This window comes from Miniopterus schreibersii (assembly GCF_964146895.1).
Source record: "Miniopterus schreibersii genome assembly, chromosome: 2".
Classification (NCBI taxonomy): Eukaryota; Metazoa; Chordata; class Mammalia; order Chiroptera; family Miniopteridae; genus Miniopterus; species Miniopterus schreibersii.
The window spans coordinates 147,491,187-147,510,653 of record NC_138102.1 but is presented as its reverse complement, the minus strand read 5'-3'; the positions used below and the strand labels follow the sequence as shown (position 1 = coordinate 147,510,653).

The 19,467-nt window shown below is 35.4% G+C and overlaps 1 protein-coding gene across 1 annotated transcript in view; it reads right to left on the bottom strand.

Moving 5' to 3' along the window:
- Positions 1 to 19,467, bottom strand: part of ADAMTS20 (ADAM metallopeptidase with thrombospondin type 1 motif 20) — a 160,217-nt gene that overhangs the window by 90,028 nt on the left and 50,722 nt on the right. Inside the window, exons 5-11 of the mRNA XM_081128121.1 lie at positions 15,483 to 15,566; positions 14,833 to 14,957; positions 13,652 to 13,692; positions 7,827 to 7,932; positions 5,243 to 5,389; positions 4,210 to 4,351; positions 2,478 to 2,582 (exon numbers count right to left, since the gene is read on the bottom strand). Of these exons, the coding sequence (XP_080984247.1) occupies positions 2,478 to 2,582; positions 4,210 to 4,351; positions 5,243 to 5,389; positions 7,827 to 7,932; positions 13,652 to 13,692; positions 14,833 to 14,957; positions 15,483 to 15,566 (750 nt within the window). The remainder of the gene's footprint in view (positions 1 to 2,477; positions 2,583 to 4,209; positions 4,352 to 5,242; positions 5,390 to 7,826; positions 7,933 to 13,651; positions 13,693 to 14,832; positions 14,958 to 15,482; positions 15,567 to 19,467) is intronic.

Below are 19,467 nucleotides of genomic sequence, written 5' to 3'. Positions count from 1 at the left end.
AAGAGAAATGCAAACATATGCCCATAAGAAGACCTGTACAAGGATGCTCACAGCAGCTTTATTCATAACAGCAAAAAACTGGAAATGATCCAAATGTCCATCAACAGGAGACTGGGTAAACAAATTATGGTGCACTTGTACAGTTGAATTATACTGCAACATAAAGGAATGAAGTACTGATGCATACAATAATATGGATGAAACTCAAAAACATTATGTTGAACAAAAAGAAGTTTGACCCCATCTCCACCCCAAAGGGGTATACGATATAGTTCCATTTATATTAAATCAAGAACAGACAGACTAATCTATGGAGATAGAAACATGAACAGGAGCTGTCTCTAGGGAGAAGGGAAATGTCTACAGTCAAGACTGAAATTTCTTTCTTTAAATATGTCTTTTTTGATTTCAGAAAGAGGAAGGGAGAGAGAGATACAAACATCAATGATGAGTCATTGATCGGCTGCCTCCTGCACGCCCCCCACTGGGGAGCGAGCCTGCAACCCAGGCATGTGCCCTGACTGGGAATCAAACTGCAGTCTCCTAGATCCTAGGTCGATGCTCAACTGCTAAGCCACTCTGGCTGGGCAAGACTGAACTTTCTTGATAGACATGTTGGATATGTGTGCATCGACATTTGATAAAACCTATCAAACTGTACACTTAAGATATGTGCATTTTACTCATATATCTCAATTTTTTTTTTAATGTTTATGCCCAAACTCAATCTAGACTGCACAATGAATTACTTATACATAGTGTATCTCTTGATATTTATAAATATATCAATTGCTATTTCAACCACATGAAGTCAAGCCTGAAGATCCATGGAATACAGAAACTTAAAAATTTGCTAAGGCACTAAAACCCAATCCTAGATTTGAATCAGGTGAGCCCCTTGGAGCAAGTCTTCTTTCTAATATCCCAGAGGTTTAGTATTCAATAATAATACACCAGTATTCAAACTTCAGAGGTTTTTCTCTGCTCACCCTCAAATAATCAGTAACTCTCACAAATGCCCCTTCCCCCTCAAAAAAAGCCAAGTGCAAGTACTAGTCACAAGAAGTGAGAAAAATAGTTTTTTTTAAATGATTTTTACTTTCAAAATAGACATTTTAAATAAAGTTCAAATTTTAAAATTTAGTTTCAGCTTAAATCTAAAATATGACGAGTTCCATTAGAATTTTGATCCTAAAATTATTTGAGTGCAAAACCATTTCAATGAGTACTTCAGATACTGCAAAAATTGCTGAAGTTCCTATGAAAACTTTAATAATTCTTTTGTCATGTGAGTGATATCCATGGAAAAAACATGCCTTTGGATGGAAAAGTGATGCAGGAAAAGGGCAGTAGCTGGTACAAACATCTCAATGAAGCAACAGGCGGTAAAGACACAAGTTCAGCCAGTGAACTGACCTTCATGTTAAGTTTTCACTTTTGCCTAACGTGAGCTTGGGCAGCACCAGCCAACCCCTTGCCAAGAAGTGCTCCTTTTGCACTGGGGTAGCTCAGAGGAGACTACACCTTATTCTGTACAGACAATACTCGCTCCCAAGGCCAGAATAACTTGACTTCATGCTGGAGCACCAGGTACAATCTCACTTCATCTTCACATATGATACGTTTCATTATCACAGTGAGCTCTGTGACTCAACATCATGAGGGCCGGTTTACCTAAGTTCATTCATGACTGCTGTTAGAGCAGTAAAGATGCTGTGTGGTAGGGAGTTTATTGTAGGGATATCCTGTATTTTAATATAATTAGAACCAATAAAATCCAAAGGAAACACTTAAAACTTTCAGTTATACTTAACTGAATGTTATGGGAAAAACTGTATGAAACAGTAAATCTTTGCATTTGGGGAGTTGCTGACATATTAGGAGACCTTTATGTTTATACTTATTTTTTTTATTGATTTTAGAGAGAGAGGAAAGGAGAAGGAGAGACGGAGATAGAAACATCCATGAGACAGAAACATCAATATCGATGGAGGGAGAGAGAGAGATAGAGAGAGAGAGAGAGAGAAACATCAATGATGAGAGTCATTGATCAGCTGCCTCCTGCACGCCCCCTACTGGGGATCGAGCCCACAACCCGGGCATGTGCCCTGACCAGGAATCGAACCGGCAACCTCTTGGTGCATGGGAGGACGTTTAACCACTGAGCAACAGTGGCCGGGCTATACTCATTTTTAATGACAAAACTATGATATACTTAGATATCTATGTATACATATGTATTTATTTTTATGATAACTATATGTAACTTCAGTATTCATCTGCTAGATCTTGAAAAAAGAGTAAAATTATCATTTTAATTCACTAGACACCATACTACATCCAAAAAACATGGCAATAATATTAAATCGACTAGCAGAACAGAAGTTGACAGCAAATGATGAAGAGTGCTGACACGCAGAGCCATCACTTCCTTGGAAAATCTCTCGATACAAGACTCACCCTTGGAGAAAACCTACCATCCCAGGCCCACAGCTGGTTCCGTCCGCCAGAGGCATGTGCTGAGTACGGCAGCCCTTGTGAACTCCTTCTGCACTTGTGCACCAGAGACGCCTGCACTGCTTCTGCAGAGGAACAGGAGGCGGGCAAGCAAGGGTAAAAGTAATGCCACAACTACCGGGTCAAGTCAGTTCACGAACTGATCTTATATAGCTCCTGGTTTCACGGTCAGAGCTGGAAATAATCAGCAAAAAATCTTCACTAAGTCCTAGCCATTGATTTTGCTCTAAATGCATAAAATGGCAGCATTTAGTGTTTTTTAACTTTCAGATTTTCATCATACATTGAACAATGGGAGAGATGAATTGGAGTGGACATATTCAAAATGATGTGAGGCATTTTTCTCTCTTTGCAAGACATTTTTCTAAAGGACTTTTTGTTGTTAAATGTTATTCACGAGGCGTTTCCAAAAGCCCCCTTTGATCCGATGGTGGAATGTATGAATAATGTGCATAGAAATACTGTATAATGTATACTGGTTTCCTATTTTGTAAATATAATGCAGACTTTCAACTTTTGAATAAAGGGTTCTGAAGTTTTCACAAGAAACGAAAATCCATGGAGGCTCACAGGAACTATACCCAAGATAATTCCTTCCTTTTTCTGAATTTAAATTCAAAGTTTATTTAGTGTCTAAATCAGGTAGGAACAAAAAAGAAAGAAATATATCCTCTATGTAAAAAGTTAAGGTAAATCTTCTCCCTTCCATAGTGTATGTTTAAATGCTCATTAAAATTTGTGACTATGAATTTATGATTTTAGGAACAATATTCACTTTATAAAATATGCTTTGTATGTCCCTGTACTCACTGTTGAGTAACTTTCATTCATTCGTTCAACAGTCAACAAGCACTTATTCTATGGAACTTATGTGGCAGATCCTTAACGAACACTGCAGATATATCTTTACTTAAATGAATAAATAAGGTTGCATTTCTGGTCCAATGATTCTCACAATCTAGTACTGTATCTAACCTATGAAAAATCCTAAAAATAACTTAGAGTTTAATGAAAACTAGACAACAGGCCACAAATGTCGTTTCTTTTTATTCAAATCTATGAAAATTAAAATGCAGTCTATCATATTCCTGGGTCTTTTAATACAACTTGTTATTAAAATATAAAAATGTCTCACAATTTTCTCCCCCTGTTCCCAAAGTAATATCATTTGAAAGTAAATATTTAAATCCAGTTAATTTTCAAACCCCTCTGTGGCTTTGTTTCTAAATGGGAATACTTCATAGGATTTTGTTAAAGATAAATTTTAAGCACCTACCACAGTACCTGTCATGTAATAAGTATTCAATGAATTTTAGTTTCCCTTTTTATAAACCCCATTCTAACAAACACCAAATTTTTCTAACACTTAAAAACTTTTTTTTTAATATATATCTTTATTGATTTCAGAGAGAGGAACGGAGAGGGAGGGAGAGAGAAATAGAAACATCAATGATGAGAATCATTGGCGATGGAGCCTGCAACCCAGGCTTGTGCCCTGACTGGAAATTGAACCATGGTCTCCTGGATTCTAGGTCGATGCTCAACCGCCGAGCCACGCCCGGCCAGGCTAACACTTAAAAATTTTTAAGATATATTTAATTCACTTTCTGTTCAAGAGAATATACATTTTGAAATACATTCTAACTACAACTATATGGTAATTTTCAAACAACAGGACAAACTGTTTCTTACCAAATAGGGACACACTTGTGATCCAGGACCAAACATAAGCTCGCACTGTTTGTTTACATCATACATTAATCCAGGGAGCTGTGAGGACAGGTCATATATTCTTCCATTTGGCTTGTCCAGGAGGCAGTCCCCATGACCAGTACTGTACCGATGACAGAAAATAAAATATCATCAATATACACCGACGCATGTCAGTATAAGATTCTCCATCACATTTTCTGTAGTTCTGCATTTCCAAAGAGAATATCAGTATTTTTTCATAATTTAAAACCCAGCTCAAATCAAAGTCAGTAAGGAAACCTCAAAGGACTTCTTATGTGTTTGTTCTCATTTGAGCCCCACTACTGCCTTGAAGGTACAATTAAAAAAAAAAAAAAAAAAGACAAATCCATCAGAATATAATTTATGAAACAAAAATTTATATGTTGATCACATGATACTTTCGGTCTACTTTGCTATCCAATAGTAATACCTTATATCTAATGCCCCAAAACTCAAAATGTACAAATAAAAACAAGTTTTCAAGTCATTTGAGAAAGTACATTTACAGTTCTAATTGACAACAAAGCAAAGGAATTTGAAACAGTATTATTCCATCTCCACTTCAAAGAGGTTTTGTTACGAAAGGAGTGTAAAAGTCAGGAATGGCAGGTTTGGGGGTTGGCTTTTGGTTCCACCACTTCCCAGGACGCACAGCTGGGGATAAGATATTTAAGTCTCCTCATCTATAAATTAGGGTGGTAATAGTTACCTTGCAAATTGCTATGAGAGCACAAAATATATTTAAAGGACTTAGAAAAGTGATAAATAGTAGGGAAATGCTAGATCTGAAATGTAACCTCTCAAAAAAAACTTTTAAGAGTGAAATGCTAATGACTTCATGTTTTTAAACACCCATTTGTACAATGAATGTAAGCTTAAACAGTGAAAAACTAAACAGAAATTGAATCACTTTAAAAGAACACATAAATTTCATATTTTATAATCTAATAAATGTTCAATAATTTAATGAAAGTCATAAAATCAGACTTACTCTAGGAATTCGGTGATATACTTCTGACTACATTTTGACCAGGTCCAAGGACTTGTGTGGTAATTTAAAGTTGGAGCCATCACATGATATTGATGTTTAATTCCAGTTTCCTTACATTTAAAGCTATCATCATGTGGAACATTAAATCTAAAAATAAAAACAGACATTAAAAAGAATACTAAAATATGTATACAACATTAGTAACAAATCTCTTATATTTGTATCATATTATAATGTAAGATGCAGATAAGTCTGATTACATCAGAATTTGTATCTTGATCTCTCCATAAAGCATTATAAAACTTGGTTACCTTCATGTTAAAAAGCACCTAATCCCTGAGAAACACTAGATTATAACTTTAATCAGTAGCACTCAGTTAATATGGTATCTTAATCCAAACAATCAAAATATTTGGAATCTGGCTCACCTCCTTGCAACAAGAGCAAAGTGTTCACATAAGAATACTGGCAGTTTTCAACATGCTTATCTCAGATGTGCGGAAAGATGAGGTAAAGGAAATACCACACTAAATTCCAGACCACTGATTATTGGTACAGTATCAAAAGGACTTATTTGAAATAAGCCAGGCAGAGAAAGACAAATACCATATAATATCACTTATATGTGGAATCTAATGAACAAAATAAACTGATGAACAAAACAGAACCAGAGGCATGAATACATGGTACAGACTAATAGCTATCAGAAGGGAGGTGGGAAGGGGTCTGGATGAAGGAAGGTGAATGGATTAGCCAAAAAAACATATATATAACACATAAACGCAGACAACAGTGTGGTGATAGCCAGAGGGAAAGGGGGGTGGAGGTAGGTGAAGGTGGGCAAAGGGGGCAAAAATGGAGACAAAAAGAGACTTTGCTTGGGCGATGGGCATACGATGCAGTGTGCAGATGATGTTTATTGATTTATACACTTGAAACTTGTACGGTTTTGTGAACCAATGTCACCTCAATAAATTCAATGTTTAAAAAAGGACTTCATTAATCGCTAATTCCATATCATTCTATAATATCCAGCTATTTTATATGAAACAGCCCAAGTTCCTAATCTGTAATCAATAAGTGATGATCAGCAGACTGGAATAATAAATACATTCCTAAAAGGCGACCAAATCTTCACAAGAGCAATATTAAATAGTTAGCTGGTCAGCAACAGATCCTATGCATTCTTTTGAGAACCCAAGTACAAACTCACTTTTAAAAGGAACATTGAAACTACCTCTTACTTAAATCAGTCTTTTAATTAAACTACTTACCCATATTCTAAAGACACCTAAAGAGTTTCTAAGGAAGAAAACAAATGTCTAAGAGGGTGCTGTCTGCAAGAACAGTCTTCTAAACCAGCAAACAGTACTTTTCGCATGTCACTGCAATGCATCTATGACCCTCAGCTACGTTCCTGATCCTATCCCCCACTTCAAGAAACAACTTAAAAATCAGAGAGTGTATCTTGCTGATGCTCATGAGACATAACCATCCTAAAAGGGAACTAAAGAGGCACCAGTTTAATAAAAATGGTCTCCTCTTGGAATTGTTCCAGCTGAATACACTAATATGTATGTCAAGGCATGACCAGGAAAAGAAAACATAGTCAAGCTAAGAGGCAACTCAAGCTTCAATTCCTTACTAGCAAATCCCAGGAGTTCTGGGGGTACATCAGGATCATTTTCCAGAGGATGAGTTTGTAGAGGGGTTTCTGATTTTCCATGGGAGCTCCAAAGGTATCACTGGAAGTCACGGCCTCCATTCTTACAGCATAGAACCCCAGTAGAATTTTTAATAATGCGGGAGCAGATAGGAGAATCCCAAATTTTTATAGAAAACACACACACAACTATAGATCTGGGAGAAAACATTTTTCAAAATCTTTCAATCATTAAGAAATTTCACCCTAGCCAGTTTTGCTAAGTGGTGAGAGCATCGGCCTGGGGACTGAAGGGTCTCGGGTTCGATTCCAGTCAAGGGCACGTACCTCGGATGCAGGCTCCATCCCTGGTCCCGGTAGAGGCATGTGAAGGAGGCAACCAATCGATGTTTCTCTCTCTCTCTCTCTCCTCCTCCTCTCTCCCTCCCTCCCTTCCACTCTCTCTGAAAAGCAATGGGAAAGATATCCTAGGGTAAGAATTAAAAATAAAAATAATTCCCACATACCATATTCTCTGCTGGGGCTCTGAGCTACAAGGGCAAGAAATGATCTGGTATCACAAATATTTGGGGGAGCTGCCCATAATCAGGAGCCCCTGTAGGCCCTCCCCTAGGATGGGAGGGGACAGGGCCTGGTCATGATAGGCTAATGAGGGGTAGAGGCCAGAAGCGCTTGCCATGTGACCCAGCACAGGTAATGAAATGAAAGAATCCCCAAGTTCTAGTTCTTAGCTTAGTCTGTTGATCTGACCTAACATAGATCACAAAAGAGCCAGGGTTAGCATTTCAGGGATACAAATTTCACTAAAAATGGTGTTCAAGACTCAAAGGTGCTAATTATTTAACTGAAGATGGAATTTTAGGCGCACTAAATGGAATGGATAGAAGGCATATTACTGAGGTGACACAGGGAGGTACTTACACGTGCCCAAGCTCGTGGGCGATGGTGAAGGCAGCACTGAGTCCATTTTCTTCACTAATGGAGCAGCTCCGTAAAGGATCACACAGGGTGCCTAATTCCGCTAAGCCTGAAAAATTTCACATTTGTGTTTCATCAAAACAGGAAACACCAAATCATCAAGTCAGAACTAAATTTTAAAGCATTTACCATTGGCATTACTACTTAGAAATGAATGCAGAATTGGCTGTTAACAGTGTATGAGCATTTTAGGTAAAGAAAAAAATGATTTGTCTGCAGTTGAAGTCTTTTTAACAAATTCTTGGATTCCTTTACTAAAGAAAATAATCTGAAAATGTGGGGTGAACAAACAATTTTTATTAAACAGGAAAAGAAAAAGTATTTCTTGCAGGAAATATAAACTTTTAGATCACATTAGTGTAGATTGTAAGAAAAGCAATGAATGAAGTTGGTAATAGAACAACTAATAAAGAAAACAGCATGGAACACAATAATCTATGAATTCTCCTTAATTTTTTTTAAGTTTCCAGGCTGCATACAGTTATTCAGTTATCACGACAATTAAATGAGTAAATATAGGGAGGGGCAAAAGTAGGTTTACAGTTGTTCATATGGAAAATACAATAATTAATAACTAATAATGCAAGAATAAACTCTGTGTTTCATGTACTCACAACTGTAAACCTACTTTTGCCCCACTCTGTATATGTTATAAGCTTAGAATAGCACCTGGCATTTAATACAGGTTAAATAAAACAGATTATGACAAGAATTATTGCAAGCACTTAATGTTATAACTATTACAGCAACAGAAAATGTATCATATATTAACATCTATTCACGCTTATAGAAAGAACAACATGCCACGTGAATGTGCTGCTGAAAGACGAGGATAGTACGAACTGGCCAAACACCAAAGGTGACAGTAATTACAGTCGATAGAGTCCATTAAAAATAAACTAATAAGAAATTCACAATAAGAGTTCATTAAAACAATCCATATTCCAGCAACCAAGCTTCATTTCATTTATTTACTTTTTAATTTCACGTAATACCATGGTTTTTGCTATTACTATCTTTCAATATTTGCTTGTAAATTTAACTACTCCCCTACAATGATTCCTTTCATAAAAATGTTTCATATAACCAATTTCTTACTGTAAAGTTTTTGCATTTAGAAATGTCTTAATATAGAGTAGACTTGTATTATCTTCTGTGTTTTAGCTCTCTACTTTTATGTATTCTTTTATTCATAAAAGCTAAAAACAGACAATTTCCCAGCATTCATAGTAAATATCCTAACAATTAGAATGATTTTGTTGTGCTTTAAAAGAAATAGAAGTTAAACTGAGGAATCTAAAAATGCTGGAAAAATTCAGACTAATAAGTTCATTCACCAATACTTTTTTTTTCTTCTTAGCAATAAGGAGAGATTTGCTCTCTTTCTGACCCCAGGGCCAAAAACTTACTTGGGCATAACCTCCCCCACCCCCACCCCCACCCCAAAGACTTTTCTCTTAGAATCAAGACCAAAAGCAAGAAAGAAAAAAAAGACAGAAAAATTTTTCTTTAACAGCCCTCTGTTCAAAGTATGAGGAAATTATTGTTTTTCATAAGATTATAGAATTCATATTGTATGTAAAATTATTTAGCCCATTTTTGTCAATATTATAGTTCTCCTTTGTCAGAATAAGTTACAACTCAACACATTTTTGTCATGAATATTCTGCTACTCTCCATGCCTTCATTAGTGTTTTCAATCTGTCAAGTGGCTCAGATTCCAATATATTTATTTTCAGGGACATGGAGGTATTTGAAACATGATATTGCCTCTGCTACCACCCAAACTTTGTTTCATGCTTAAGGATATGTTCTAATCTGACCATTTTTGTCTCATGGCAGACCTGTGAAAATACGCATTGTATGTGAACAAAGACCACACTCAAATATGCCCATAAACAAAGACCAACAGAAATGGAAGTGAGTGCACAGCGTGACGGGCCCAAGCTGCTTGTCGGTGGCTTGTGCCTGGATTCATTCGAGCTGGGTCTGAGCTCTCTAAAGGCGTCAAAGAGAGAATAAAGCAGCATGGGCCCTAATCCGCTACACGCTCTCTCGATGGAAGTGCAAGAAGCTGCACAGGTCATCTAACCTAGCCACCTTGAGAAACAAAAGCCATTTTCCAACGCGCTTGCAGCACGTGCTCAGAGACTGCGGGATCAGTGCCTGCAAGAGAAGACACAGCAGGAAACCGAGGAACTACCACCAACATTCTATGTTTGCCATTAATAGCTACCCCCAGTTTGTCACTTTCCCATATGTTTTAGATGAGAAAATAAAATACTAAATCTTGTGTGAATACTAGATGTGCTGCCTTGGGAAAATCATTCTCATCTATGAAATTGGAATAGTTGTTCTTACTTCATAGGTTTGTTGTGAAAATTAAAAGAGTTAAATCATGTAAAACCTTAATATAGTATAGAGTATATAAAACCACTCAGATACATCAGCTATCATTATTATCATTACCTTTCATTTAACAGACTAATAAGAACACTTTGATTTTCATAGTTTGTTTCTAAATGTCACTATGATTTATGTGCATAGAGGCTGAAAACAAAAAAATGATTGGGGACTAGGAAACCACCCACTTCTCCATGACTAGTCCAGAATGTTTAGCATTAAATCAATTAAAAAACAGTAAGATGTGGCAGACATTTTCATACTGTTAGTATAAAGATGTGAAAACAGGACATAGATAATGTAAGAAATACATTCATGGATTCTTGTGAGATGACTGACTGATAAAATATAGCGAACAAAGCCAGAGAATAGTCTGCAGGGAGGAGAGAACGGGGCCTGTTGTAATAATTAGAGTGGCAGGTGTTTATTTCCACAATTGTAGAAGATTAGAGTTTCTAAAGGGTCCTCCTAACACAAAGAAACTAGATCATTAATAAAAACTATTTTTTAATAAATACTGACCTCACATGTTTTACAAGAATGATCGAGTTGCAACCTCCAAAATCTAACACACACTCTCTCCCTGCCCCTCTCATACAACATGCTTGCACACATGCACATGCGTGTGCACACACACACACACACGTTTAGACCTGAGCTAAATCCTAAGGGGTAAGCAATGAATACTAAGGACAGAAGATGCGCTGAGGGCAAACACTGACACAGGTAATATGAGCCAGCCCTGCAGGGGTGGCTCAGATGGTCGAGCACCGTCCCAGGCACTAAGAGTTTGCCGATGCAAGTCCTGGTCGGGGCACATGCCGGGGCTGCAGGCTGGAACCCCAGCAGCGGGCATGCAGGGGGCAGCCGATCGATGGTTCTCTCTTTCCCTCTCCTTTCCTCTCTCTCTCTCTAAAAATCAATAAAAACATTTTTTTAAGTGATATGATCCAGAGACTAAGAGCTTGCTGGAGGAAGCCTCAAGGTACAGAATCTGATCCTGAGTTTTCCACATTAAGTCAGGGACTCTGGTTATAGTAACACCCTTTGGGTAACAGCAAAAACAACAGAAAATCCTCTCTGAAAGAAAGTACATTCTTTTAAAGCTGTTCACCCTTAATCTCATGGATTAATATTAAGTAAATATGAGCTCACAATCAAAGACAGCCAAACATACAAACAGGTCAACACAAGAGAAAGTTAGCAGAAGCCACATTTTTGGCCTTCACTGTTTAAGATGTGGGAACTGTCAGAGATGAATATAAAATTACTCCAAATGAAATGTTTAAGTAAACATGAAAGGCAATTACAAATGTGAGCAAATATAAAGAGAATGTAAACAAAATGAACACAGATTTTGAATAAGAACTAACTAGGATCTATTAAACTGAAAATCATACGTTAAATGGAAAATCCAGAGGATGGTTGAAATATCAGATTAGAAGCAGCCAAAGAGAGAAACAGTAAAATGCATGTTAGGGCTGCTTGGATAAAACATGAGGAGAAAAAGAAATGAAAGCATGGAAAACAGAATAAAAAGACAGAATACAAATATAATTGGGGTCCCAGGAGAGAGCAGATAGAATATAAGGACAAACTTGGGGGTGGGAAGGATGGGAATTTTTCAGAGTTGTAATATTATAGTTGTAATACTATATGGAGAGAGTGGCAGATATATACTCATGTTTCAAGTTAGTTACCTACCAAGCAAAAAATTAGTAAAAGCTGACTTGAACAACAATTTAGCAAGTTTGATTTAACAGACACAGAGAAGCCTGTGTACTATAGTTAGAGAAATTTTTTAAAAATACATGGGGCATTTTTTTAATTGCCTACATAAAAGACCATAAAGGTAATATAAAAAATTTTAAAGAACTGGTATCATATAGATCATGTTCTCCAAATACAATGAAATTAAACTAGAATTCAATATGAAGAAAATTTTAAATAGTTTTCTAAGTAATAAGTCAAAGAAATCATGATAGAATTTACATGTACTTAAAATTTTTTATAATTTTGAATGACATAAAAAATACCTATCAAAACTTGTGGGACACAATAATAGGATACATTGAAGTAAATGGATAGTCTTAAACAATAAAGTTGGAAAAGAAAATATCCTGGATACTTACCAGCTAAGCATACAATTTTTTAAAAAAGATTTTTCTTTTTTTAATTGATTTTTAGAGAGAAACATCAATGTGAGAGCAAAACATTGATCCCCCATGTGGGGTATCCTAGCCCACAACCTGGCATATGCCCTCACTGAGAATCAAACTGCCAATCTTTTGGTGCACAGGACAATGCCACACCAGCCAGGGCTAAGCAGACAATTTACATTACAAATAGATCAGCAGGAGTAAATTGGTAAAATAAAAAAATAGAGCAGAAATTAATGAAGTAAAAACAACAGATAAAAAGCCAATAATTAGTTCTTTAAAAAGACAAATGTCATAGGCAATATTACACTTCAAATTCATTAGTAATAATGGAACTGAAAATTATTACTGCAGTAAAATATATTACATTCAGATTAGCAAAAATGAGCAATCTGAAGATAGCTTTTGTTCACAAGTACATAATCAAAAGGAAAGTTGATATACTGTTTATAAAGGAGTAAGTTGGTACAACCACTTTAGAAAATAATTTGGTAAGTCTTATAACATTGGACATTAGCACATTTACTGACACAGCAATTCTAATCATAAGACCATACCCTAGCTCTTATAGTAAAGTTCATAATAGAACACAGTTGGAATCAGCCCAAATGCCCACTGACAGGATATAAGGATATGTGAACTTTGAATAAAATATTATACAGCGTGAAAATGTATGAAATACAACTACAAAGCTCAAAATGAAGCAAAACCAAACAATTTCTTTTAGGAACACATACATATGTACTAAAACTTTTGCAAAAGATAGAAGGTGCTGGCACATACAAAATTCACAGTAGTGGCTACCTCTTGGGGAAATGCAAGGCGACAGAATAGGACTTAGCACAGGGCATATAACCATATTGATAAAATTCTAGCTCTTAAATCTGGTGGTGGATTCATGGCTGTTCATTTTATTATTTTGCTTTAAATTTGCATATAGGTTGTTAAGTATTCTTTTGTATAAATCAAATATTATAAATTAAAACACTTAAAATATGTCAAACTCTGAACAGCAATTGATATTTAGTAATTGGCACATATTAGTTCTTATTATTCTTTAAAATGTATAGAAGCAGAAACAAATAATAGTGACAACTATAATCATTAATCAGGACAACTGATCAAAATGTAAAATAACCTACACATCATCTTAAATAATTCCGTAAACAATTCTATAGGCTATATTTAATTTACAAAATAACTTACCTAATGTGTCACATTTCTCTCTGGCTCCACAAATGTCCTCCCTTAAAATAAAATAAAAAAGATTTATTTTGAAGCATTTTCAGAAAATATTTTTGCAACAAGCCAAAACAAAGATAAAGAAGCTTTAATTATTACCACAAACTGACTTCTAAAATCCAGTTCTTAATAAGCTCTCAAAAAGTTTAAACCTAGAGCTCTGCATATCAGTGAGCAATGGGTACTATACAAAAGTGATTGCTGTAAACAGTTCTTCCCTTACGGTCTCCTCTTACAGCCCTTTCTCCATCCCATCGTTAAGCTGTTATCTACAGTCTTTGTTGCTTGGCCTCTAAACTACAATCCAGAGCAGAACCATGGACTGATAATAGACTGCTGTGTATGAAATTAAGTCAGTTCTGCTTTAGTTTTTCAAAGAGATGAAGCACATGGACTGTATGTCTCCGGTTACATATGGACTAAATGTTTTAATCTCAGGGTTCTAAAAGGTGAGATTTCTTGAAGTCTTACCCTCAAGTGAGAGATTTATTTCCTTTAATTAACCAACCAACAAAATAACCAATTAACCTAGGATGTAAATATTCTATTAGCATCAATATTGCTGAAATAAAGGTATAAATTAACAATGGATAGTGGTGCTTATAAAATGGATCATTTTATAATAGCAGAAGCTGTTTTTCATGTAATTAAATAAGTTTGGGGGGAAAAACATAACAAAAGCAGTCTAGCAATTAAGACATGCACTAAGCATCAAAACAAGGAGCAGATAGATTTTTTTTTTAAGTAGAAGGACCACTTTTATTGGACAATCAGGTAAATTCAAAAGCTCTTCTTTCCCAAGTGATTGAAAGATCAAGAGAGAAATGAACAAAACCTGTTCTCGGTTCCCTAAGTTAATTTCTAAATATTTTCCCAATTCTCTTTTCTGCCACGAATACAATAAGGTAGTTATTTTGTTTAGGTCGTACCATTACTTAACCTAGCTGTGCTAATTTTCTAAGGAATCAATTAGTATACTGATCTGAAAGAACAGAAGAATGTTTTCATTCAATGATACCTTTTGTAATACAAGTTCTCTTGCTGTTTATTATTGATCAAGAATTAAGGTAACAAGAAGTATCAGTGAGCATGCAGGAGAAAAGGGTAAGCAACTGCGGCTGGAAGTGTTGTATTTCTGAAACTACCTCGTGATAAGAACAGCAGTATCGTGGTGGGAAGGGTGAGCATCGTCAAGGACATTCTGCGTTTGTTGCCACAAACAGAAGTTGCGTAACGTGGTGGCTGCATTAAAACTGATGACTGGTCCTTCCTGTGCAAAAAAATATGTACTTCAGTATTTCGCAAAACATTCATGGCCTCTTCTCCCTCAAAGCTTGTCAGCGTCCCTGCAATGTGTCCCATCGCATTTTAATAGGCTAATGAAGCGGCAGCCTCTCTCCCTCAGATCGCAAACATGTTTTAGCAACACTTCCAACATTGTGATCAAAACAGAATCTAATTAGACCTTCTCAATATAATCATCCAGTATTTAAAATTAAAACACTACCTTCTAAAAATTCCCATATTTTAAATCATTCAATAATAAGATTATAAAAGTAAATACCTAGATATTTTTAAGCTTAAATTTTTGTTGTTTATTAACATTTGTTACTTCCTCTGCTGTTATTCCATTTTATTTCCATCATATCAGGAAAAGTTAACCTCACTCCTTTCCAAATCGAGTTTTTTAAACATAAATTTTTAAAGGATCTCATTTCTAGTAAGTTTCATAGTCAGATATTTATGCTAGGAGCCTACCACAAGTAAGATTATTAATTTTAGAACTATTTATTACCTGTTCATTATGAATTACAATTAATTTTACAATTACTATGTTTATAAGATTTCCAATACTTGAGTCCTTGTAGATTGCTGCAACCTGCAAGGAAAAAAAAGTACGATTAGATGTCTAAAATGAATATTTCTTTTCAAAAGTAAATTGAAACCAGTCCAGGAAAACATCAATTCTTCAACTTAGCTGCACATTAGAATCTCATAAGAAACTTTTCACAAATCCTGAAGCTCAGGCCACATCCCTTACCAATTAAGTCTGAATCTCTAGGGTTAAGACTCAGTCATCAATATCTTTCAAATTCCTCAGAATTTTTTTTTAATGATTCCAATGTGAAGCCAGCTTTAAAACCAGTATCCTAATCCTTGCTACTGAGATCTGTCCATGGATCAGCAGCATCCAAATCACTAGAACTGATAAATACAAAATCTCAGGTCCTGCCCTGGACTAGTGAGTCAAAAATCTGCATTTTAATACAATTTGAGCATGCATTTGAGCTTGGAAAATACTGTTCTGGATGATTTAGCAAGAAATTCACTTAATTCTGTGTCACAATCCAGTTTATGTGCCCACAGTACTCCATAATAAATATGTAAGTTTCATCTATTCTTTTCTGGTAGTTTCACCTGATCTCTTCTGCCATGGTTACGTATTTCCAATTCTGAGCATGCTTATGATTTTTAATGTTTAGCACTACTGGAATCCACAGAGATAGAATCATCCAGAATCATATAAAGAGCCACAGAAGAGGTTATAGGTCACTACCTGGCTCTTCATTCTCCAAATTAGAGAACACAGTCTATCAGGCACTCTGCATGGGCTCAGTTTGTGATTCACATTTAAGGTGCTATCCAATTCACTAATTCATACCCTCTTCTTGTAGCCATCAGAGAGGTTGCCACTGCAGTAGGAGTGCCCTCCATGGCCAGTGCCTCTGCCTTGCACCCCTTTAGTGACATAACTCTATGGACGTGGACCACCTGTGCCATACAAATTGCTTCTGAAACCTGGATCACCATCTCCTGGACCACTGCCCAAACCAAGATGACTATTGCCTCAGGAGGTGCTACTTCTCTGTTATTTAATAAACAGTCAGCATCTACTCCTTGCTTTGTTGGCTAGAAGACATGGTCACTGATCTTGTGGCGAATACAATTTGCTGGAAATAGTGGAGCCCTCACTACACCAGCACAATAAATAACATAAGTGCTTCTGCTACTTCCAATGCCACACGCAGTACTACCCAAACCAGAGCCAAAAGCATCTCTGGAGATGCTGACACTGCAGGGTGAGCATGGATTTACACATTCTAGCACCTTACCTATGGCTTTAGCGGTGCAGCACAAACACAGGTTTGTCATCTCTCCCTGAAGTGAGGCCTTTGGCTTTGCGGGTGGCATTTTTGGCAAGAGTTGTGGTTGCCCCAGTGGGTTTGAGAGTAAGTTAAAATGGGACAAATCAGATGATTGGTCATTTCAAGCAGGCCTGTTAGCGCTGCAGTATTGTTCCCTTTAAAATGGGAGCTGTGGAAATCTATAGCTGAATTGATAAATATTCATTTTCCACGCAACTTTTAAAAATATGTCTACTGGAGAAAACAAAGTAGACCCATATTTGTGACTTCAGAGTTATACTTTGATTTTGTGAATTTAAAAGTAAATTCCTACTGGCTGGAATTTGGAAACATATTCCCAGTGTTCTGACAGTAAATTTTTAAATATATTAGTACAGCAAAATTTCCTTAAAATCTAAGGAAAAAGATAATTCAAATAATTATTATGCAATGTAAAGCATAGTTCTTTAAGTTAAATAGACCTAGGTTCAAATTCTAACTACCAGTTTTTGATAATACCTACTTATCAGGCTGCCATAGGATTTAAGGAAATGGTGTACAGAAAACAGTCCGATCTGGGCCTGGGTCATAGGTATCAATGGTAGTTATTGTTATTACCATTTACACAACTTTTTCAGAATAAAAGGTCTATGTTATATATAATGCTAGTTTTAGTTCATGTTTCAAATTAGTTATCATAGTATACCCGAAAGGAAAGCAAAGGATCCAAGAGCATCAGTTTCATTATTTCTTTCAATATTTCTTAAATATCTCCTGCCTGTCAAACCCTGTGTGTGTGGCTTACTAGATGAGATGAATAAGGCATGATCTCTACCCTTGAACTCACTCTTCTGGGAGTAAAAGATACAAAAACATATGGTTTGATGTAAATCATTATTTATACACACACACCCAAAACCCGTCAGGTTGATATTTTGCTTTTATATTAAACTGTTTCTTTAAGAAGGTCATCTTACGTAACTGTATGCACTTTCTATTGTTTTATATATTGACCTTTATAATCTATACACTCATACTCTATATATGTACTTTATTATATATGAATGTTTAAAGACGCTACTAATGAATAACTATTCAGTTAAGCTGAATTGTGAATCAGGCAGATGGATGATCACATGTATAAAGCCACGCAACACTATGTATCACCATAATTACTACAGTTTAGAAGGCTATGTATTAGAATTTGTATTGCTCTAATTAAAACATATTAAATCTTTTATTCTTTAAGTGTGTGTTTCCCTGGCACATAGAGTTCATATTTCTTTGCAGGTCTCAAATAGTAAGCATTAGTTCATAGGTATTTAGTGAAAGGTAAAGAAAGAGATACGAATTTTGTTGTTTAAATATTTCCAAGAAAATTCTAGGCATAATATACTTCATGAAAAGCATGAAAAAAAAAAATATTATCACTATTAACTGAACAGCCATTTTGAAATAATTTTTATATAGAGTTTCAGCAAATGTTCATATATGACATGTTTAGAGGCCACCTTCATTTTTTTTTATCATTTTAGCAATTTTTAAAATTGAGAGAGTTGACATAAAATATATCAGTTTTTAGGTGTACAGCCTAATGATTTGATAAGCATATATTATAAAATAAGTTTAGATTAAATCTATCACCACACATAGTTAGATATTATTTTCTTATGAGAATTTTTCAGATCTATTCTCTTAACTTTCAAATATACAATACAGTATTGTTCACTATAATCACCATGCTGTAGGAATAATTTATCTTTTAACTGAAAGTTTATACCTTTTACTTACCTTTACCTTCAAAGTCATCTAAAAAAAAACTGATTTTAACAAGTAAACAAATTTTGTTTTCAATGATCACCACTCTTGTCAGAAATACCATTTTGGTTTTAAGTTAGAAAATGATGACATTCCACATACATACAAAGTAAAACATGCAAAAAACTAAGAATAAGCAGAACACTGAGTTGAAGAAAGCAAAAGGTAACATAAATGGTCACAAAGTATGAAAGCAAATCAGTCTTTATTGTAGTGTGGTTGAAAATTGTCCTGGCCTGAGTAACACCAGTAAAAGCAGCTCAAAACACTGACGGCAATGATATTAAGTCAATGTAATTCAATGTGATGCAAGTGAGGGTCTCTGGTTGATAAATGCCTCTAAACAACAGTAACGATGCTTTAATAAATAGGGCTAATTCCTATCACATCATGCTCCTTAAATTTACATTAAATTTATAACAAGGTGAATATTATAAAGTCAAACCTTTGTAAGCACAATGGAGCGTGAATGTCTCTGACAAAAATATTTTCAAAGTTTGTTAAACAGTAAGTCATTGATGATCAAAGTCAATCTGTTGCAGAAAGTAATTGTCTTAGTTTATACATACCTTGGTGGTGTAATAATGCCATTTTAATGTGATGATGTCACCTAAATTCTATAAGGATAGAAGCTTTGGAATAGCAAATAATTGAACATCTCTGCTCATTCAACATTCTTATCTCATTAGATATACTATACACCACAATTGTGTTCTTCACAGCTAATTTTAACATGAATTCCAAAACCCTTAGACTAGTGATCACTAAGCTATGTTTACAACACGAGTACAGCACTCTAAAAAGTTAATTAAATGACACACATTATTTCTCTATCAC